Source organism: Xiphophorus hellerii, chromosome 21, assembly GCF_003331165.1.
Source record: "Xiphophorus hellerii strain 12219 chromosome 21, Xiphophorus_hellerii-4.1, whole genome shotgun sequence".
In the NCBI taxonomy this organism is placed as follows: domain Eukaryota; kingdom Metazoa; phylum Chordata; class Actinopteri; order Cyprinodontiformes; family Poeciliidae; genus Xiphophorus; species Xiphophorus hellerii.
Genome location: NC_045692.1, coordinates 14557935 through 14581997, shown reverse-complemented (window position 1 = coordinate 14581997; position 24063 = coordinate 14557935). Strand labels below are relative to the sequence as shown.

General features: G+C 38.5%; 2 protein-coding genes across 6 annotated transcripts in view; both read right to left on the bottom strand.

The window, feature by feature from the left end:
• Positions 1-9155, bottom strand: part of zbtb47b (zinc finger and BTB domain containing 47b) — a 29300-nt gene extending 20145 nt beyond the window's left edge. For both annotated transcript variants that reach the window (XR_004337360.1, XM_032551529.1), the window contains exon 1: positions 8481-9155. Coding sequence is in view for 1 of the 2 variants with exons in the window: in XM_032551529.1 (XP_032407420.1) it covers positions 8481-8483 (3 nt within the window). In the remaining variant the exon portion in view is untranslated. The remainder of the gene's footprint in view (positions 1-8480) is intronic.
• Positions 9156-10672: 1517 nt separating this feature from the next.
• Positions 10673-24063, bottom strand: nktr (natural killer cell triggering receptor). Of its 4 annotated transcripts, none has more exons than XM_032550757.1 (17): positions 23929-24063; positions 22869-22947; positions 22427-22501; positions 21405-21512; positions 20785-20829; positions 19024-19111; positions 18222-18251; positions 17751-17896; positions 17408-17597; positions 17142-17309; positions 16224-16311; positions 15889-16037; positions 13117-15807; positions 12954-13034; positions 12061-12120; positions 11430-11531; positions 10673-11203 (listed from the first exon to the last, which is right to left on the bottom strand). In XM_032550757.1, exons 2-17 carry the CDS (start codon positions 22924-22926, stop codon positions 11137-11139), a joined length of 4146 nt encoding a protein of 1381 aa, XP_032406648.1. In that variant the 5' UTR covers positions 22927-22947; positions 23929-24063; the 3' UTR covers positions 10673-11136. The 4 variants fall into 4 exon arrangements, with proteins under 4 accessions (XP_032406648.1, XP_032406649.1, XP_032406650.1 ...); XM_032550758.1 differs by having other exon boundaries at positions 23937-24063; XM_032550759.1 differs by lacking the exons at positions 21405-21512; positions 22427-22501; positions 22869-22947; positions 23929-24063 and adding an exon at positions 20543-20566.

Below are 24063 nucleotides of genomic sequence, written 5' to 3'. Positions count from 1 at the left end.
CTCTGCCTGCACACACTATACTCTGCCTCCTCAAACAGAACCCGCCTTGGTGTGATCTTTACTCAAAAGCTCTATATGTTGCTTCAAATTACACGTGAATTGCTAGGTGGTCAAACAAATATAATTTTGCATAAAGCTGCCTTAAGCACAGAACCTTTAGGATTCATAATTTGAGATGACCACAATTAAAAAGAAACACACATTATCAATGTTCAGAAGGTTAAAAATGTTTCTAAATTAGGGCTGGGACTTTAATGCACTGTGGAATCCAAACACATACGGCATATAAAACTATTGTGATTAAATGGGTAAATATAAAATGTCCAAGTGTAAGTGAATGCACCGCAGAATGAGCTAAGTGTTAAATCTGCTTAATTCTGTGTTCACACAGTAGATGGTATGTGTTATTAGAAAATAATTGGGAAAGCTGCAAATAGTTCCCAGCTTTTGGCAACTTCCATACAGTTTCGCAGACATTTTATAGACCTTAAATTTAATAATATCAAATGGGCAAGAATATGCAAAACGCTGAAGATCTGACCACACTGTAATTCATTTAACCAACACAAACAAACGTTAGACTACATGTGTTAGAGACAGGCACAAGTTTCACATGTTCCAAAGTACGCTGTAAAAATGAAGTCAGAGGAAACATTAAAGGTTCCAAGAAGTTATTTAAACTCTATTTTCTGCAGATGCATATGTGCGGTTCATTCAGGCTGCTATTTGGAGAGTGAGACTCAAGCAGAAAACAGGAAGTCTCAGCATGGTTAATCTAAATGGCCTTGTTTGATCCTTTGAGTTTTTAATGTGAAAAAGATGGCTACCTTTTAGAAATCTCAATTGAAGTAAAAATCCAACTTCTAAGGAATAAAAACAGAGACTCTTGTTTGGAGTTAATACTGTGTAAATCATCCAAATAGCTAATCTCTTTTATGGAGGGTGCTATTTCCAGTTGGAAATACTAAAAGCTACAATAAGGCATTTAGCAATAATACTAAATACCTTATTTAGCAATAAATGCTAAATGCTAAATAAAGTGCTGGGAAAAGAGGGCTCGAAGTGTCTACTTCAAAATTGTTGCAGCTGTAGTTTTATGAGATTGTTGTCAGGTTGTTAGGGCTTATAATGACATTTTAACAGGAACTTCATGGGTTAAAAATAAATGTTGTGCTTTCACATCTTTACAGAGCACACGGTCTTTCAAACTGCAATCAATTTGCAGCACAACTCAACTCACACTGACCTCCTCAAATCCCCAGCAAGCTCGATAAACCATCTTACACATTCACAAATACGTTCAGCCAGCAAAATGCAGACATGTATTCTATGAATAAGGAAGGCTGACGTTACTTGCTGCTTTGACCCAGAGAGCCCTTCAAAGAGCACACTCAGCAGCCCTACTCACAGCGCGCTCTCCGGCGGAGGGGCGCAGCATGGGCTGACATGACTGACACCCAGAGGAAGGAGAGCGGGCATCGTGTCAGGCCTCATCTCGCTTGGTGGTACACAGAGATGGCAGGGGAGCAGTGCCCGCCTCTACGCACACAGACGAATATCCCTTAGTCATCATGAGGGGATTTCAGAACGGAACTATGACGGCTCTGGCTGCAAACTCTCTGTGCGGGACAGTAACAGTTTACAGCAGCGAGTTTTTGGGCTCACAGTTACATCAGAGCGCTTCGACTTGGAAGGAAGTAGATCACAAAGCAAACAAAAGGGGACAAGGGCACGTCATTCATGATGGAGTCCAATCAGACAGTCATTAAAAAGTCATCAGAGTAATGACTGATGCGGCGTCCTCTGTGTGCTCATCGGAGCAGCTCCTTGCTTGCTGACTGTTGTAGACCTGAATGTTCAAAGATGTGAACTCTGATTCATGCCTCACTCCTCAGCTGCTGTCTGGTTTGGCTAAACAAGAGTGGTGAGGAGGGAAACTTCCTAGTTAGTTTGCGAAGGACTCTTAATGTTTTCAGCATTTGCATGTAATTCGGAAAACGATTCCAAAAAAGTTTTTTTTTCTCAGGAGTTTATTAAGCCATTTTAGTTGTAAAATGCGCACTGTAAAGTATTTTCAAATGGAAGCCACTATGTAATCTTAAATACTTGTGTTGATACCATGACAACAAAGTGCTTTAGTGAAGATAAGCATACTGTTAGAACCTCACGGAAAGCCAATATTTAAACCCTTTTCTTTTTACGAATGCAGTAAAACTGACCAGAAAGTTCAGAATTTTATCCTGGTCTTTAAACACCTAAATAATAGTTTTGATCACCAAACTCATTAGCTAAGATGCTAAAGCACATGAAATTAGACTATTTCTGGTGAAATGAAGAATCATATCAGATAAAGGACAAAAAAAAAAAACCTTCACAACTTGCTGCTGGTTTTTCCCCTCTCCTCCACTTGAGCTAATTATTTTACACCCTTCAGTCTATTCAAATATTTTACTTGTCTAACCACATTACTCACTGCTGGCTGCAATTAATAAAGACAATATTATCAGCATTCCTGCTGCGCTAATCCCTGACATCCAATCTCCCATCACTCCCCACTGTGGGTTTTGCTCCATCCTATTCTGGAGATTTGGACTCAGCCAAGTCTCGCCTTGTTGGAGCTCCACCACCTCACACTGTTGGATTTAAAACACGTTTCCATCTATATGTTAATACAACCACAGGTGACAAGCCAATCTAACTGTGATACGAGTTTAGCCGAGCATGAAATTGGGGGAACACAGGCAAAAATAAGGACAAGAACCCAGCAGGAGCAGCATGTTGGACAACATCCGCGATGGAAACATTTGACAGCATGTGTGGGACAGGTTTGGCCGCAGGGGACGCGTGTCTTTTGAACAAACCGAATGCTGTTGGATGAAGCTGAGGACAGCGTGTGTGAGCAAGTGTTGCTTAATGCAAAGCCACATTGAAAGGAGGCATCAACAGGCAGCTGAGATGATGAGCGAGCTGGATAATCAAAAGGAGCCCCACACAGGCTGAGAAGGGCTAGAGAATAGCGCACCGGGACAGGAGCGTCCACATTGATGCTCTGCCAGGAAGCCTGTGTCTGGGCCAGTGGTCTGGTATAGGAAGCGCTGAGTCAGGAAACCTGGCCAAGAGAGAGGGGCCCGTGGTGCAGCCTGGCATCTCTTCCACACGCCACATTGCTTCACACAACACTGCCCTGCTGGAGTCATAACACACTGTTCCCAAACCAGCACACTGCAGCCTGCACGACACACCCACTTGCAATAGCAAACAAGGACGGTAAAAACCTGCCGGGATTAATGTGTGTCTCCAAACACATAAAGTGCCTCGCAGAGGCATTCATTATCCCATCACAGTTTGACACGTTACAATACAAACCTCAAAGTACTTTTATTGGACTTTTCAAAACTGGTGCAAGATTGTGAAATACAATAAATGAAAAGGAAAAATAGAAAAAATGTGGCTTGCATTTGTATTCAGCCCCTATGAGAAGACATTTCGCTGCTGCAAGTCTTTGAAATTACTTTATAGGTTTTGCCCATTTTTACCAGATTCGCTTAATGGCAGGTCACGCTCAGTCAGAGTGGATGAAGAATGTCCTTAACTATTCATTTTCAAGACTTGCCTCAGATTCTCGATTGGAGTGAGGTCTAGACTTTGACTGCACCATTCTGACACATGGTTTATCTTCCATCTCACAATTATAACTGGGATTGAGTTGGTCTATCACATAAAATCCAAGTAAAATACAAAAGTTTGTTGTAACTTGAATATTTTTGCAAGGCATTGTATCAATAGCCACAGTGAACAAAAATCAAGCCTGACTCAAAACTGTTAATTTTTTTTAAAACTCAAATCGCACAAAAGGTGAACATCTACCAATAAAGATGGTTATCATAGACAATTGCAGAAGACATAGAGTGCAGGCAGTCCTAACAGACATCAACTGAGACATGTTGTAATATATTTATCATCTGTTTCATATCTTGAAATAAAGAGCTCCTCTTCAGAGCAATCGCTCAAGTCCGTCAGTAACGTGTGTCTGTGTGTAAGTTTGGATACCGCTGACATATTTCATGAGAAGGTCAGAAAGGACAGAGAAGAAAAAATAAGAGCATCGGCTTTCTAAAGCAACAACCAGTGAGCAAAAAGCAAAATCATGGTGCCAGATTAAAAAATGCCCTGTTTTCTCAGTTACTCAGATTTACATTCTAAGCTGTTATTTAAAATAGATAAGTTACATAACACACAAGTTCTGTTATTCACGTGGAAAGGCAGAAAAAAAACTGATTTTTACAAGTAATCTTTTCCAAGTGATTGATGGATTGATTATTTTTGATGACACTAACAGAAAAGCCAAGTGCAATATTTGCCATAAGATTGTGTCAGTCAAATCCAGATAAATTTGCATCATCAGTTAAGACAGCAGACATTTGCATCAGAACCATGACAAGTAACAGTACTAGACCAAATCTCCAGCATCATGTTCTGGCTTCAATCTAGGTTTGTAATTCATTGGTGAATACCACTTCAATCATTGCTTACTCTACAATATTTTCTTTTTGTTATAGTTAGACCTCATCCTGCATGTTTACCTTGTGCAGGCTTCTCAATTTGTTTCGAATAGTTTTTGATTTCAAATTTAGCTGCCAGGGAACAATCTGTGTTTTTGTTTCACAAGAATTGTTAGCTTTGCTTTGCAAATGGATTATGCTTTCCATTCCTTCACTGCACAGCTCTCTTGTTTTCTTATAATCAGCTAGGTGAGTGCTGAGCTCTCTGAATCCGCCTGCTTTCTTGTACGGTATTTGTTTCAAACAAGCAGACGTCAGGTGGATTCTCTACTGGTTTATGTTTGACATTGGTCTAAAGTTTAAATCATCTCAAACACACTAAGCAAAAACGAATTGGATTAATTTTTCTGAGCTATGGGGGAGATTCTTAGAGGGCAAATAACTAAAACAATCAAGAATAGTAGAAAAACAACAGAATAAATGTAATGAATGTAATGAAAACTGTTTTCATAACTGCAAGCAGCTCATTAGCATCTTAAAAGTTCAATAAATTTCTGAACTTTGACCCCAAATCTCAGAGGACTCTGTCTGGACTGTCTATCCATGAAGAGAGAAGAGTTCAAACCTTACTTTTAATTATAAGAGGCAAGAATCACATCCTGCATTCCAGTCGTACGGCAAGACAAAGATCTAAAGAGGAGCAGCAAAAGCAAATAGGGTGGAATAGCAACTGATGGCATCATCGTCTCTGGTGCCTGGAAAACGTGCTGTTAACATGTCATTGCATTTTATGTTAGATAATTTTATCAATCATCTATTTGTTTGTTCTATTTGTTAGTATTTGTTTTTATCCTTCGATGTCCCTTGCAGCGATCACTATGGTTCCTCATGTCACCAAAAAATTTACTTCAGTTTTGAGATTTTTATATGCTCCTCTTCAAAGAAAGAAATCCCAATATAGGAAACAATTAAAAATTGCTCCGTGTTTCTGGTCAAAATCAGCAACTTTTTTTTTCTCCTTCCGACACGTGCCTCTCGCACAGGACGGCAAGAGTTTAAGAAAAAAAAAAAAAAAGGTCACATGTAAAAACAATGTGTGTTTTCCTTAGCGTAAAAAAACAAAGTAACCTCCTTAAAACAAGCTTATGTCATTTGACGAAACATGAACAAAAGAACCCTTACATAAGCTATGTGTGTCTCCTTGTGTTTGACCTTGTTGTCTGCGTAGCGATGTCCACAGCTCCCAATCTCTGGGGCATAAATCTGCAGCACCTACAGGGAGGTAAGAGTTTCTCAGAAAACCGATCTCCCACCAGGACAGGAGCATGCCTGCTGCCGTTTGTTGCCAGGTCTCAGGAATGGCTGCACTGTAACGGTTTAACAAAGACTGATGTTGGTTTCATCCCCCTGCACTCAGAGACAGACGAGTCCATGGCTTGGCAGGAGTGCCATGAATAGTGAGTTAAAAGCTGCTCAGGCCTGTTTAAAAGAGACGACCTACATGGCTGATACTCTAAACACAATCATACTAAAAAGAAAGAACACCCTGTTGTTTCACGAATGTTTGAGGTGTACTTAGTTTCACATTTTGTGCTTATTAAAAAAACATTAGGGGCTGTTAAATGAAAACCAAAGAGAGGGAGTGTATATTTACCATGCCTGCACATGATCCGTGTGCTGATGTTTACCACTGAGCAATCACGATCTATGAGAACACGGACTGATTAACACACACGGGCAAGTACAGTCATGAGGAAAAATAACGGCTTTAAGAGCTCCGATTTTTTCCTTTCGTGGAGAAATTATGTCAAAATTCATTTTAGTGTAAAATAAAACAAATAAGAAGAGAAATTCTGACAAGTTTGTCACACTACCCTACTAAATACAGAAGAACTTTAACCTTCTTTCATTTCCTTAAATATAAATATACTTTTTCTACTGTTGTCTGCAATTGACATGGTGATGTTTTAAGTCACTTTTTGTGACAGTTTTTTTTAACCCTTAGGGGTCGTCATGTTGCAAGTTTGTGTTTTAGAACAATTTGCACACATTCAATATTCCTCTGAAATTTTGTTTTCTGTTATTTTACGCCTGTTTTGTTTTCTGCAATGGCTCTGTAGCAGCTCTTTTTTTCAATTTTAACTTTGCATCTTTCTACAATATTGTATAATGTGCCTCTTTCTGTCACCATTTAGCGTTTCTATTTGCCTCTCCTTCAGGTTTTACACCACTACTGTAGTCCTCATCTCCATCTGGTTTGGTTTGAGAGCCTCCGTGGTCTCATGTAATTCAACCATTAGTTATGTAACCTATGGCTAATGAGAAACAGGGACTTTACATGAAACCAATCCCCTGTTTGAGGTACATAAAGTACTTGCAGCATTTATCTAGGACCAAAAACAATCAGAGATATACTATCTTTATATCAGCGAGGGATAACAATCACTGTACTCACACCAACCACGCTGCGGTTTCTCTCTCATGTCTTTCCAACAGAAAAAGAGAAGAAGAAAAAAATCCCAGAGCAATAAGCAAACTCCCTGTTCCTCCTAGCTCCTGGCAGAAGCCACCCAGTGAGAACCAGGGCTGACCTGGCTGACCTGACCCAGATATTAACCCAAGCCTCCAGATGTGAGCATGCGCTGGGATTACTCCACCGCTGCATCCAGCTCCACATGCTTTCCTAATGAGGCATCCTGAAATGACCCCGGAGCCAGAGCGGACCATTGGCTTCACTATCAGACTCCGGAGCAGCCACGCTCCTTCCTGTACGCTTGGGTATATGGATAGTATTTATAGCACTTATTTAGTGTTGTTTTGATACACAAACTGTCTGTCTTGCAGTAGTTTCCAAGCCTTTCGGAAAGCTGTCTGGCAGTGTGCAGCCACTTGCTGTTTTAATCTATAACTAAAACAGCTAAATAAAAAGTTGGTTCCTCCAACACTTTCTTTACCATCTTATTAGAAGGTTTTTAAATCTTTAAGAATGATGAATATGCTAAGAATCTGAGTTGCTAATTCTGTAAATCTTAAAAACAATACTTCTTTACAGGCACAGCAGATGTAAAGTGGTAAAAATGAATCATATTAAGCAGCAGATGAAAGGTACTGCAAGGCCTCCTCTTTCTTTGTAAAGACGTAAAGAAATTTCTGTTTAATCATTTATATACAGGTGCAAGTCAATAAATCTAAATATCATTGAAAGAACATTCTTTTTCAGTAAGTACGTTCAAAAAGTGACATTTGTATTATGTAGACATCTCTCTATATAAAGTAACCTACATACCATAAATCCAAGAGCAACACCAGCAACTTTACATTTAGTAAAAATAAATAGTCCAGTCCTTTTCCTCCTCTGCCCTGCAAAGACACGTCTGACATCTGGTTCAGATGTGGTTAATCAAAAGGAATATAACAGTAATTAAATAAATGTTTCTGAATTGAATTACTGGAATAAATTCACTTTTTCATGCTACTGCAATTTACAGAGATGCACCTGTGCGTAGAATTTGCGACCAGGTTAAGTTCTGAAAACATGGAGAGTGACATTTCTTCCTCTACTCAGCTGATTCTCCGTCCACATCTTTTCCTGACAACATTCAAGCACAAGTGCTGCTCAGACAAAAAGAAAAAGGTGCCCCCTTTACTTTCCCCCGACCTCTGAACATGTGCGCCCATCACGACCCCGAGGTTTGTTGCAGAAGCGCCCTGAGATGAAGGAATTTAACTCCTTCCGCGCATCTCTGTAGCTCTTGTAGCAGCAGCTGCACTCTTCAGGGGCAGCCTCGATTTCCAACTCCAGCCTGTGTGCACAAGTTGCAAACTTCTCTGCAAACGCTGCAACACCCGGATAACAACAACCTGACGGGGCGTCACGATGATGAAGTGTGTTAAGTTCAATCGGCCCGCTGAGTGACTCAACTTGCAGAGGTGAAGAAAAGGGACATAAAATAAACAAAAATGCAGCCTGCAGCCTACCATTTTGATCCAGCGCTTCGAGGCTCCAAGGAGTCCCAGAATAACTCCTTTCGCTGCGGTTTCCCCGTCGCCATGAAAACGATCGTTGGATTGTCACATTTCTGCAGTTTTTTTTTTTTATTTTATTTTCTTGCCCTTTCCTCTGTCTCTTTCCCCCCTCAAGAGTGTAGCTGTGGCGTTCAGACAGACAAAAATGCAGAGACTGCTTTTGCAGAAGGAATTGGTGATTGGAGCTCGGGGATCATATGGGCTTTTTGTCAGACGCTTTTAAAGGGACACGGTACTGTTTTTAAACGGAGGGACAAGAGGAAGTTCACGTTCAGGCGCATTTTCCTTCCACTGTCCGGGTTGATGTTTTAAAGGCGGGATGCGAAGGTCGCGCAGCGGCCGTGTGGCGCAAAGCCTGGTGCGAGCGCTTCCCAGTGTTTTGCGCTCCTGCTTGCAACAGTGTGACGTCAGGTGGCGGGCAGACACGTGCGGGGGTCAGAGAGTTCACTCATTTCCCACATGGCAGCAGTCACTGGAAGTCCAACTGCAGCACAAGCGCCCTTTTACTGCAAGTTTTTCGCCCTATATATGCGCATATCCGTGTTAAAAAAAATATTCAAGAAGGTAAAGTTATCATTTAGATTCATTACAGACACAGCTATATTCCAAATATTTATCTATCTTAATTTGATAACTTACAGCAGGAAAGTCCGAATGCAGTCCGAGGGCCATTTGCGCCCTCGGACTGACTTTATGGTCGCCCCGAATCGAATTCAAAAATGGTGCAAAAATGGTGTATATTAACCATTTATATATATATATATATATATATATATATATATATATATATATATATATATATATATATATATATGTGTGTGTGGGTGTGTGTGTGTGTGTGTGTAGAGGCACCAGCCTCTACACATGGTGCGCCTGCTGTGCCAACTGAGCCACAAAGTCTGTTGGTGTTTGTTCTTACAATGAAACTAGCATAAAAGGGATCTTGATGTGGTTGTTCTGAGCCATTTGGTGCATGTGTTCCAACTCTCCCTCCACCCAACCACCCTACTTGCTTTCTTTAGTAAAGGCCAGTAGCACTAAAAACAAAAACTAAATAAAAACAGATTGGCCAAGTACAGCAAATGCTTTCGAAAACTGATCATCCCCGTCACCACTGAGCTCTACCGTGTTTGTTTTCAAAGACTGACACATATTCAATTTTTCCAGTTTATATTTTGAAAAGTCGGACTACATGATTTGTTTTGTCAAAATATTGCACGTTTAGTTATTAGTGAGCATGTAAAAAGAGAAAAAGATTTTTATCGTTCAATGTGGTACTTTTTGGCCAATGTAGCAAACGTTTGGATACCACTGGTACAGCTAGTGTAAAACCAAAATCCTGTCTCAGTTTTTATATAAAAACGGTTAACAGGATTTTAATATTTTCAATATATTTGAATTGCTCATGTATTTCTCCTATTTAATATATTAAGTTATTCAGTTTAATCTCACAATATTACAGAATGTTGTTTGTTTCAAAAGCATATTGAGCATTAGACCTAAGATTAAAAAATGTATTTAATCATCTTAAGAAACTGCAATACATTTTCTACTTAAACCAAAATCCTGTCTCAGTTTTTATATAAAAACGGTTAACAGGATTTTAATACTTTCAATATATTTGAATTGCTCATGTATTTCTCCTATTTAATATATTAAGTTATTCAGTTTAATCTCACAATATTACAGAATGTTGTTTGTTTCAAAAGCATATTGAGCATTAGACCTAAGATTAAAAAATGTATTTAATCATCTTAAGAAACTGCAATACATTTTCTACTTAAACCAGTTTTTTTATATATAAATAACTTTGGAAACCTTAAATATTCTTGCGTACTTTAAATAATATAGTAAAATCAATGTAAAAATAAAGTCACCTCAATATATCAGACATATTATATATAGTTAAGTATAAAAATATAAAGGTTGTTTACTTTTTTCCTGTTATATATGATATAGAATAATAAACTGAAATCTAAAGCGTGATCTGATCCTGTCTTCACTTAGGCATGGAAACCTGCCCCCTGCAGATCAAACTGAAGCATTGCAACTGACAGAGCCTCTCTATTAGCTCACTCCCAATAATATCGGCACAATAAATGCCATCCAAAACATTGTTAGGTGCCAAAATAAAGAAACAGAAGTTCAAAGAGTGGTGATATTTAATAAAAGTCATTAAAAACAAAAGTCTGAGATAATATACTTTAGGTACAGCTTCTACATTCATCTGTTCATTCAGAGACAACAAATTATTACAAGGACTTTTAGACACAGATTTTACCTCATCTCGAAAAAGTAACCTTTTCCTGCTCAAACACATTAAAGATGTTTTTTTATGTTTTAATAATTGCACCATTTAGCTTATAAGAAGAAAATGTTAAACAACACATAAATATATGACAATGTTAATTTTTGACTCCTCTCTCACAGCAAGCATGTAAAATTTCAGCAGAGTAACTAGATGCTCTACTGATTGCTGTCAAGATATATTCACATTCATTACAATAATGATCATCCCTTCATCTCACATAATGAACCTTAGCACAGTATAAAAATATGAAGAACCCTCCATGAGAGCAGGCCGTCGGTGTGTCAGCTGAGGCGAGGCTCAGCTGTAGCGACTGCTGCGGCTGCGCCTGTGCCTGGAAGAACTGCGACTTGAAGAGCGGGACGACCTGAAGCAGACATATCACAACAAAACATTTCAGCTTTCAGTTGTCAAGAGAGACGATCACAAGGATGCAGACACCTTTATTTCATAGGGAAGCATTGGCATAGGAAATGGCTTAATCAATAAATTACTCATGAATATTTTATCCAAAACATGAAGAGAGAATGTCTAAGAAGATAGAATTAATCTGAATAAAGGTTGAATAGAGATCCACTTCACTGTTGTTTTACCGTGAGCGGCGCACAGAGCTCCTATAGCTCTCACTTCGCCTCCGCCCTCGTCTCCTGCTCACGCTCCGACTTCTACTGGAATAGCTGTCATAGGAGTCGGACCTGTAGCAAAATAAAAAGAACAAAATGTAAAAGATTATTTAGGTTTGGTTTTAATGGTATTCAGAATGAGCATCAGAACATTCTTGTGTTACCAATTAATTAAGTACAGTAAATGCAACGCTAACTCTTGGGATTTAGAGTTAATAAGCACAATCAGCCAAACTAAACTGAAGCCAATAACGAGCCAATAGCAATTTAATCATGTTCCAGATGCTGGTTGGAAAACAGTGGGGTATGAGATTTGAGATTTTACAGTAGAAATGTACAAACTGTCAGTTACAAACTGTCAGAAGTGCAAATAATCACTATTGAACTTTTTTCCCCAATTAAAAATATCTGTGATATTTTTAATTGGGGAAATTAAATTGATATTTGTAATTTTTATACATTTTTACTTGTATGCAATAAATTAAATGTCATATATTAAAGAAACACATTGAGATGTTTATTAAAAAGCAATCTATAAATCATTGTAAATCTGAGAGATGACGACAGTGCCACAGGTTTGAGTCTGAGGAGTTTAACACACTTGGACCTCCGACGGCGATGATGTGAGTGGCTTCTGGAGGGACTTCTACTGTACGACCGACTGTTGGGAATGCAAAGGAAAAGCATAAAATTAGATGATTGATATCATAAAACACACTCCATAAACAAAAATTATGATCCAGTGAAGAAAAAGAAAAAAAAACGTTATTTTTATTTACCTCCAGGACTCTGCTGCTGTATACCAAGTATCAATAGTGCCAAAATGCCAATAGATAAATGTTTTAATTGCCTAGTTAAATGAGCCCCAACTCTGACAGGTTTGCAGAAAAATTTACTTTTCGAAGTCTATTGTTTCCATGAATTACAACGCTTGTAGTAGTAGCAGGGTACCGCTCACGGTACCCTGCTACTGCAGGGTTCTGCCTTTCGGCCAGAACTACAACATAAGGAACAAATGCATATTGTCAAGAATGAACAAACATTCAAATTTAAGGCTTAACTCTGCAAACTTTCAGACCCAACATTGAGAATCTAGGCATATTCAAGACATTTAAGGGCTAAACTTAAGACTATTAAATTAGCAGAAACCATGGTATAGAACTGTTTCAGGAGTTCTTGTGCGGTTGTGCACTGAGAAATATTTCAAACTCCTAACTTGCAAAATACACACACTATTTGACTGGTTAATCTCCAACCAAAGCAACTTAACTACTGTTGCTACATTAAATTAATATTAAATGTAGTAGTAGTATCCACATCCATTTTGCATATATATCTTGATTGAAGAACATGACTGTATGAACTGAACATGGCACTCTGGGGGGCCCATCTTGATCTAGTCAGGTTGTGAATTTTGGCACTTTTGTAGCTCCATACAAAGAAGCTACATTCCTGTTAATTAAAATAGATTATTAAATAACAGAGATGGTGTACCTATGCCTGCTGTAACTTCGATATGTGCTGCTGCGAGAGCGAGATCTTCGTCTGCGGGTTCTCCGACTCCGGCTGCGGCTCCTTCAGGAACAACAATAAAAATGACTTAAACAAAAGTCATGATTTGGCAGTTTAAACAGGTGTCGTGATGTTTGTCACTTACCTGGAGGAGTAGTTGTAGCTACGGGATCTACTTCTGGATCTGCTGTAGGAGTGAGACCAGCCTCTGGAACGGGAACGGTGGGTGGAAGCAGAGCGAGACTTTCTCGATGCAGAGCTGGACTTCTTTGGCGAGCGCGATGCACCTCTGGCCTTCCCCACAGATCTTTCAAGTGAGGATCTTTCCTCACTTGAACTCTCCTGGTTTCGTGGCCTCTGGTTGAGCCGTACCGTTTTACGAACCTCATCAAACAGCGAACCCGGTCGGACTCGGTTTGTACTCTTGATCTCCATTTTCACTCCCTGCATGCCCAGAGGCTGGATGCTCTCGTTGTTTTGCTTGCTTTTCACCATGACGGCCTGGACGTTCACCTCTGGTGTGACTGGCATTCGTTTTAATGGCTTCCATTTGAAGTTTATGACAGCTCTGCCAGGAGGTGTTTCTTCCTGTGGTGTAGCAGTTGTTGATGAGGAAGTGACATCAGCCTGGGCTATGCTCTGAGGCAATGCATCATCAGTGCTTGCCACTACTGATGATTTTGAGGTAGAACTTAGGGTTAATTTAGTGGCAGTGTTGGACAAATCAGGAGTAACAGGGTGTTCAATGATGTCAACATTGTGTTCCGGGGTGCAGATTTCCATATCATCTAAAGAATCTTGGTCTTTGACGCTGTTCTGGTTGGATGCTCGCTCAGAGTGATTTGTGCTTTCAATGTTTTCTTTGGATCTCAGTTGAATCTTTTCTTCTTCTTCTTTTACAGGTTTCTTATTCAAATCAGCTGAATCTTGGTTATTTTTGTTAAAGTCTTCACCCATGTTTTCTTCAACCTCTCTACCAGGACTACGGCTCTCCCTTTTAGATTTGTCATCCTCTTCCTCCTCGTCGAACTCCAACGGTGGTTGCCAATGGAAAGTCTCTTTCAGCTTCTGGTGTTTTCTCTTGGACTTTTTAGCTTTGTCCTTCCCATGATGAGAACTGCTCTTACTCTCTCCTTTCTTCTTGTGTTTATGCTTCCTTTTGGCTTTTTTCTTGCTCTTCTTGCGCTCCGGTTGTACAACTTTATGAGCACTATCATCTGAGGGACAAGAAGAGGAAGCGGCCGCTACCGCCGCAGCAACTTTATATCCTAGCTCGGTCACGGCTTTTGACGTCTTCTTCAAGGCCTCATAGTCTGATTCAGAACTCGCTTCTCCTTCCTCTTTTTCAGAACTAAACTTTTTTCGGTCTGCTGGATTCTCAGAATCTCTGTCTGAATCCCATCCGGTCGCCAGGATCGTGCTGGACTGGACCGCTTGTGCCTCAGTTGCAGTGTTGCTTTGGGTAGCTTTGTCACTGTCACTATCCCACTCAGAGCGGCTTTTGAAGCTTTCCTCTGCCAGTGAAGAGTAACGTTTTGCTTCTTGCTCTTCAGAGTTTCCCCTCTCTCTTTTGTTCTCTAAAGAGGCACTAAAATCAGGGCTATGCTCACTGCTCACTTCTTTTCCTGAACCCGAGAGTCCGTCTTGACTTTTGTTGGCCAAAATATACTTATCTAAATTTTTTATTCTGTTGAGAGAACTGTAGTACTCCTTCCATTCTTTGTCTAATGAATTCTTCTTGCTGCTTCCTACTTTTTGATCCTTTTCAGAGTCTGATCTGTCGCAGGAGGATGACTTGCTCTGGTACGGCTCGCCCGATCTTGACCTGGACCTGCTAGAACTACGGCTCCTGGAGCGACTGAAGGACTTGCTTCTGGAGGACTCGCTGTGTGATGTTTTGTGAGCTGACTTTTCTTCAACATCTTCTAGTATGGACTTCGGTATGCGAGTTTTTTTGGAGAAGCCGTCCCCTGCCGGACCAGGGGTAGAGGGCTTACTGTGCATAACTTTAGCTTTGATTTCTTGAATATGAATGTAGGAGGGCTTCCAGGGCTTCTGGTCTGGTTTCCAACGAGAAGGAGGAGGACTGTCACTCAGTGGGATCACAGGAACTGTTTCAGCTACTGGGAGAGCTGGCAGTATGGGAACAGGTGTAATCTTTTTATCTTGGACCTTCCCAGTCACAGGCATCATTGCATCCACTTTGGGTTTGGTTGTCTTCCTCTTCCTTGGAGATCTGGAAAAACTCCTTTTTCTAGAGGACAAAGATCGGGATCTGGACATGTACCTAGACCCTGATCTCGACCTGGACTGAGAAGATGACCGGGATCTTGATCTGTACCTTGACCGTGATCTTGACCGAGACTGAGAATAAGACCGAGACCTGGATCCAGACAAAGACCGACTTCGTGATCTAGAGAAGCTTCTGGACTTCGAATAAGACCTGGATTTTCCTCGTGATCTGGATCGACTGGATGTGTAGGACCTGGAGTAGGATTTAGAAAAAGACAGGGAGGATCTCCGCCTTCTCCTGCCAGAAGAACGATGTTCACTTGAGGGAGACTGGGTCGCTGATCGGGATCTGGACCTCCCAGCAGAAGTTGCTGATTTTTCACCCTCTGAGTCGTAGTGTTCTCGAGATTTGTTCTTGGAGCTTTTCTTCTTGCCATGTTTGCGCTTTTTGGCTTTCTTCTTGCGTTTGGCTTTTTTCTTCTCCTTTTTTGGAAGCCGGTGCTGGCTTGACCTCTCAGAGCTTTGGTCTGAGGAAAGTTCACCAGAGTAAGACTGAGGAGATTTGCTTCTATTATCCCACTTGCTTGAAGAACGCTCTTTAAGTCTGTTAAAGCAAAATAAGCATGAAGGCAAATGAGTACAGGAAAAACATCCAAAGGGGTGGAAAGTAGAACATAATTCCTACTTGTCTCCTTTGCTCCACCTTTCCGGGCTCTGGGGAGGAAAAACTTTGGCTCTCTTTGTTTCCACTTTCCAGTGTGGTGGAGTTTCACTGCCCCCACGCTCTTCAACAGATGTAGAGCGTGATTTAGATCTGGTTGGAGTGTGATATCTCTAAAATGAAAAGCAAAAGAAAGGAGAACGGTTAATTTGCAGGTTGAAAATCTACTCTTTACATTTAAGGCCCAAAATTGAGTTTCTCTTTGATAAATTGTCTTGACAACAAAAATTAAAACAGACGATTTTAATAATTTTACATAAAACAAATATGGAGTCTTTAATATCAAGAGAAGAACATACAATTGTTCCTCTGCCTCTGATCTTCCGTCCAGACTTTGTCACCGCTGGTTTCTGTTCAGCTAAAGGACCAGCTTCTTCTTTCTCAAGACTGAAAGATACAATTACATTTTAAATTAATTAAATAACTACACTAAGTACTGCATACACTACCTTGCAAAAGTATTCATGCCCCTTGTTTATGTGTAAGGCAAGTTTGAATATCTAAAAGAGAGTTGTTAAAGAAATATCCCAAAAATTTTAATTTTGTGTGGCACAATTACTCCAGAACATGGCTGGCTGGCCAGATAATGAAGCATTTATCAGAAAAGCAAAAACTGTAGAATGAAACTTATGTGAAGACATGATTGAAGTTAATTACAAGCCATGTAGGGTGCACACCATGGTGGTACACACCGCCCCTGTGGAAGAAGGTTGTCTGGTCACACAAACTCAAAGTAGAAACTTTTGCCTAACATGCAAAATCCAACAAATACTAAAACTGCAATTAACACCCTTCAAAAGCAAAGCAGGTTGAAGTTGATGTGACAATAAATGGAGCTACAGCACAAACTTAGACACTAAAAAGCATCGAAGCATATTCTCATTCTGAGAATGGCCCACTCGAAGTCCAAACATACATCTAATTGAGTATCAGTAAAAATAGATATTTAGAGACGTTTTCCTTCAGCTATCGGTTGGCAGAGATGTACTCCAAAAGAGTTCAGGGGTAAATACAAGTACATGGTGTATTTCTCTGAATTTATTCAGCAAAATATACAATTTCTTTCCTTTTCACTTTGGTTTTGCCTGTCATATAAAATCTCACTAGGTTGCATAAATGGTTGTAATGAAACAAAGCATTATTAAGTTCCAAGGGATTGAATACTTTTGAGGTGTGTTATATGTGTTTAATATTTTGTAATAGTCTTGATAACTAACGGTTCTGTTTTGTCCTCTTGCGTTGGCATGTCCCGTCGTAGCAGGAAGCGATTCTCTGGCACAGGTGGGATTTCCTCAGGCCGAACAACAGGCTTCTCCCTCTTCCCACCCGTTTCCTTCTCCTTTTCAGGTTTACTTTCACCTTCTGCCGTCTCTTTTTCTGCACACCTTAAAGAGCAGGAACATAACCAAACATGTACTTTGTTTGCATTTACATCATAAGAATTAATCTTGAACATGGAAATATTTTAAATGTTAAAACATACCTTTGATTAGAAGGCACATTTTCAGCTTTCTTGACCTTCTTTCCTTCTTTCCTTTTCTTTTTAGATGGTTTACTTTTTGCCAGTCGCTTTTGATGTTTGAGCTTTTCTTCTGATTCACTTTCAGATGATGAAAAATTGGACAAGTCATTGGAGTTGATGGATGAAGTCCTTTTCCGCTTGCCCTCAAGCACTGAAATTAAAATTGTTTTTAAATTTTTAAAAAAATTATAAAGGCTTTTGCATTTTATATTTAGTGATATCAAATAAAGTGATATTTGTCAAATAAAACCATTTTCCCGTAAGTGAGCATAACATGGGTTTTCAAGAAAAACGTTGCACTGACCATCATTCGCAGACTTTGTGATCAGCTGTCCGCAGTCGACCACTCTCACATCAGCGTAGGGTCTGCTTGCTGAATCAGTCTTCAGTCCCTCGATCTTCTTTATCACTTCAAACCCAGAGATGACGAGGCCGAAGACAACATGGACGCTGGACGGAGATAAAAAGAAAATGTATTCCTGGAACAATTGAAGTCCAAACTTACTATTGTTTTCCGTTTGGATTTATGAAGAAAGTTCAAAGGTAAGTTAGCGCCTGAAAGGTGCAGTGATTCATGCCCTGCATGTTTATGCCCGCCTCTGCTGTTAAATAAAGGAAAAGGGAAACCGCTATCGATCAATCAGATGGAATTAGGGATGAAATGTTATTTAGGGCTTTCAAATATTATTTAGACACATTCTATGAAACCTTTCATAGCACTAAAGGTGAGATTCTTTTCTTCTATATACTTGGAAATGACTGAAGAGCTTCTTACCCATCAAGGTGAGGAGCCATTTTAGTTGTGCTGTTTGTGGATAATCCAGTTGAGTCGATCAATGACAATGAAGGGTTCATAGAAAAAAATGAAAACATTGATAACTGAGAAAACAAAATCACTCAAACAACATGAGGCTGCAACTGAATAACACAAAAAAGTCTCCAAAAAATATGTAGCATACAAAACCACTCTTGGCTTATCTTGCACTTTAAATTTTGAATTATCACTTTAAAATGTAGGAAGCTGTAAAATTATGTTTTAATTTGATCAAATCAATGAAGGAAAAAATACAAATCCTCCCTAATGTCTCACAAGTATCTACTTGTGAAGGAAAAGTTCAAAGTGATAACCATTATGCCTTTTTGTGATTCAGGAGATCTTTCAGTCCAAATAACGTGATCTGCCTGAACTTATTAGCGAAACTTAAGCATTTCCAAAATAAACAGTGCATTGTGATACATGTTTGAAAATACAAAACTACAACATGAAAAAGAAAGTCAGGAGAGAGAGAAACACAGCCTTTGAGACACATTACCTTGGAAGAGCAGGATGCTAGAGTTTCTGTAAATTTTACACAAAAACGGCAAGAGAAAAAATGTAACACATTTGTAGGTAAAAAAAGAATGAATCCAATGTTGCTCTGCACTTTGAAATCTAACACACATACAGAGAGAGGGGATTTTAGATGGCAAATACTACTCTGCAGGGTCATAACAGGGCAAGGGTCAGGAAGTAAAAACTAAGACAGAGCTTCAGTTGGAATGAAAGTTGTGCTTTATATGAATTGAGTCTTACTCACATAAAAAACTGGGAGCCATTGGTGTTCTTCCCACGATTGGCCATGGACAGCAGGAAGGCTTTGTCATGTTTGAGAATGAAATTCTCATCTGGGAACAGACAGAGGGGAATCAAAGTTTCAGAGGGTGTTCCCCAATTAATGTTAATAGAAATACTTTTGGAGATAAAAAATATATATAATTAACCAAAAAACATAACCCTTGTTTCTTCCAGGTTTCTATGGACCCAAATGTTTAAATAATTTTCTAAAGCTTCAAACTGGTGGTTTGGTGAGCTTAAAGATATTTAAAGGGAGTTTGTCAGTTTCTGTTGTTCTTGTTAATAAACCTGATACTTGCTAAAAGTCCAAATGTTTAGGTTAGAAAAGAAAACATTCTATAGAGTAAAATTCTCCTACTTACACCCTACAAGATAAAAAACAAAAAATTCCTTTAGACTTGTAACCTTTTAACTTTATATAAATCAATGTCAGAGTTTGTAAGCCTGGAAATGCAATTTAGTTTCCCATTAATGTCAAATAAAATATTCATGTTAAGTTTTTTTAATTTAAAATGAAGAACTTTTATTTTTTTTTTTAATAATTATCTTTGTCATAGCTGGTTTTACACATAACCCATGAACAAACAGAGCTAGGTTCAGGTACTGCCTCAGCCATGCAGTGATAACGTCAACAATAAAAACATAAAATTTTAAAAGAAAATTCTGAGCATGACTCAAGTGGTGCAAGGTCAAAGATTTGTCCAAAAATGACAGTAATTTGGGTTTTCTTTCACACTTCGTGAGCTTGAATTTAAAATCAGGACAAAGCAAAACAAAATGTGTATTTAAAAACCACCTAAACTCTTGATTGAATCTTTAAAAAAAAACCAATAAACATACATCTGGATAAATGAAGCACATCTCCATCATTGTTCTGAATAATCTCTGCATATACAGTCCAAACCTGTATGTCATAGTCTCTACTATAAAAACTTTTTTCCTTGAATTCGTAGGGTTTTCCTCCGAGACAGTTTGTCTTTATGGTAACTTACTCTTTTCTCTTATTTGCCTATGGGACTATATTTTCTCATACAACCAATGTCTCGATGATCTTTCATTATTAGAGAACTGGAGACACAGAGTTGGAACTGTGTAGTTATCAAAGATGGTATGATAGAAAATTAATTGAAAATCTTGGGAATAATTTGGAGAAACATGCTTCAAATTGAGAAATGATTTTATTGCATTGTAAAAATGCTCTGTAATTATTTATTATTCTAGAACAACTAAGATCTCAAAAGTGAAGTAGGTTCTATTTTCTACAGTCTCCATCGTAAATTTCATGTCATCAAGTCAATAATTAAATTATATCCGTCATATCAGATCTACAGATACTAGAAATGCAGGTTGCAGCCAAACATTGAGGACAAAAGGGATATCTGACTGAATGGAAAGTGTGTCAGGGCATGTAAACTTTTGGGTCAGACCTTGTTGTGATGACTATGTTGGCATGGTGTTACTGAACTGTGCACATTTCTTACCTTTTCATTTTGCAAAAGACCACTCTATAAATAAGAGAATATGTTGATAGTTTTAGCAGGAGGATGGTAGCATTTAGTAACGAGAATGGCTACTTCCCGTGCTGATTTGATTAAATTCACACACTGGGAAAGCCACAAGAAATTAATGATTCAGCTAGAAAAAACATGCAAAACTTTGCTCAAATAGCACAGGATTACAATACTTAAACACATATTTATTTTAAGAATCAATATCAAAATACCTTCAAAGTAGCCACCATATATTGATTCCCCTCCTCTTCCAGTTCCTGCAGTCATAAATAAAACAAACTTTGATTTTTTTAATGTCAAATTAACATCGTTTTTTGTACAGCAAACAAAACACCTAATGATCAAAGCTTGCTTATCAAACACTTTTTTGTAGACGTTGCTGCCATTTTCAGGAAGCAGCAGGTTTCCAGGTTAGCAAAGCTGCAGTGAACCTGTTAGTTTCAGGCACCTTAATGAAAAACTCTTTGCATAGCTTCAACAAACATGTTTTCCTTTTTGATAGATTTTTATTTGCCCAAATGTATCCTTAGATGCCAACCTAATGTCAAAACACAGAAGCTAATCCAATTGCTTGTCAATTCTAGTGCTCATGCACCCCTGCTTTGCATGTTTTAGATGTGCCTCTATTCCAGAACAGCTGATCCAAATGACTGCATGCCCTCTTCTGCAGACCTCAAGTACTGCAGAAGCCCGTTAATCACCCACAGATTCAATCCAGGTGTGTGGAAAAAGGGAAACACCTAAAACATGCAGGGCCTGAGGACAGGAATTGAGAAATATTGTCCTAATCCCACATCATATTTCAAAGCAGCAAGGATATTTATGTTGTTACCTTCTGTGAAGTCGCCTCCTTGAATCATGAAGTTTTTCACAACTCTGTGAAATGTGGAGCCTTTGTAACACAGTTTTTTCCTTGTGACTTTCCCGGTTCCCTTTTCACCTGAAACAACATGATTATTAAGAAAACTCTCACAGAACTACAAACTGAATAGCAATTCTAGAAAGTGCTTCTATGTAAAAAAACAAACAAACAAACCAAAGCAAAAAATTTTTTAAAAGTTGTTCTGAAATGGAAGTCCTGGGATGAGGCTACTGTATTTTTAAAAACTTGATACCAATAGCTGAAGTCAATGCTGGACGGTAGAAATATTTAGTCTTATTTCATTTTTTAAAAATCTGACTGCAAAAAATATCTATAAAGATATCACATTCTAGATTATCCGTGTTACATTTACAAGATAAATGTTTAATTTAGAAGCTTCTATTGCAAAATATGGTATCTGATTTCACTGCCAACACAAATATCCCAAAGTTTGGTTAATTATGGTGTAGAATTACCCTGTTCTATAAGTACCATCAAAATAAAAGTGAAACAATTAAATTGTGTTCATTAAAGCAGTTTTGTACAAATGTAGGAGCCAATTATTCAGTCTGAAACAATCCAATCTTCATCAATGAGATGTAGAGGAAATAAGAAGAGGGATAATTCTGCTGTCTGTCTGCAAATTTATGATTTCTGTTGGATGTAAGACCGCCTCTACAGTAGCACAGGGCTCCAATCAATGGGAGCAAATTTACTGGGTGACCAATATAATTGCATACCATAGTAATCTATGGTATGTTCATTGTTTATTTTATTATTTTGTTGTTGTATATATTAAAATATATCAATCTACCAAATTACTATTACTAAAAATATAGATTGGCTAAATAAGCATTAAGAGTAACAGCTTGTTCGGTTTCACATCTAATCCAGCCAAGATCCAGTTCATTAAATGACTTAAACACAAAATGTTGCTAAATGTCTGGAATGAATAATACAATGGAAAACACCACTGAGTGAAAATAACTTACCAGTGCACAAACAAAGAAAGTTTTTGCTTGTCTTGGGACAAACATCCGAGAACAGCTGAAAGACAATGCGCCCAACTACAGAAACAAGAGAGAATTTATTACATTTATTAAAAATTTTTTGCAACAAAACAGCATATAAACAAATGAAATATTGGCTATATAATCTGCTTTTATTTGCAGTACATAGTTACCACTGACAAAACAAAAAGAAAACCACTCCAGGACAACAGTTGCAAACAACCCTTCAATACTGATACACTGATTTACAACAGTTGAGACCAAACCAGTCTATCAGGTTAGTGCACTACTGTGTGTTGCACTTTCATTTGTCAGAATTAAAGAAAATATCACAGTGAAGGTTTCTGTTGAAAGTTTATGGTTTAAATGAAACATGTGCTGTTTACTTGTTTTCTCTTAATCTGACAAATAATGATTTCCTTACCTGGCTCCCGGTTGAGTTCCACATCAAAGTAACACTGAGGGCGGTCTTTTACCCCCATTGTGATCAAAGTGCATGTGACCTAAAAACACAGGGCAAGTACAAAGAAAATGAGAAGAAATTGCCAAAGAGTTAAATAAACTCTTCTATTAGTTCTGATCTTGCTGTGCCTGCTTTTAAACAAATTAAGAAAGTACACAATTAAGATGAAAACCCTAAAGTGATGGTGTTAGTGACTTGTTGGCGCCACCACCATCGCAGAACTGCATTGTGTTGGTTGCATAATGTGCATCATGTTACAGATATTTACTTTGGAGGTTTAGCCGGGAGTGCCACATTCAGACTGCAAAGCTACACTGCTAAAAATAGAGAACAATTTATTTCAACATCAAACGATATGCTACAGTTGTGTAGAGTATTCCCCCATAAAGCTCAGTATTTCATAACTGCACATCTATCTTAATGTATTAAAGCTTATTTATTTCATGCGGTCTCATCCTACATTGTTTTTAGACCTCCACAGCTGGATTTTTTGTTCAACTAGTTAAAGATGAGGAAGATGGCATTTTACATGAGTTGTCATAGTAACCCGAAAAAAATATAAAAAATGTGTTAAAACAGCTATTATAGACCCCAAATATAAATTCAAGATAAACTCGCTAAAATATAACAATTTTATAAAATTAAAGGATACATCCTACTTTAGAAAAACAATTGACCGTTTTACAAAAGAACACATTTAAGCCGTCTATTGCAATTCCGTCACAAGATAACCCGACAACAAAGCTATGTTACAGTTCATTAGGAGAGTTAAAAATACAATAAAAAGAGAATACATTGTTCACTTGGTAAAACAAAAAACATAGGCGCTATCAAAATGGTTGCATTAGCTACCTCTCAGCTATCTAGTGCTAGCTGCGCTAGGTGCTGTTTGCGTAGTAACTTCCATTGCATTCTCCACCGTTTCTTTCATTAAACACATTTATCCGTGTACTACACAAATTTATTCAAAGCTTCCAACTCGCATTATATATTTAAAGCTGATTAATATTAAATAACTTACCCACGTACAGTAGCTAGCCGGGTAAAACGAGCTAGTCACTGACGGTAAACCGTTAGCTTGTGCTACTTCCTTCTTCTTTTTAAGAGTAGGGGCTTCCTTTGGGAAGTTTGTCCCTCCTGCTGTACCGTAGAAGAT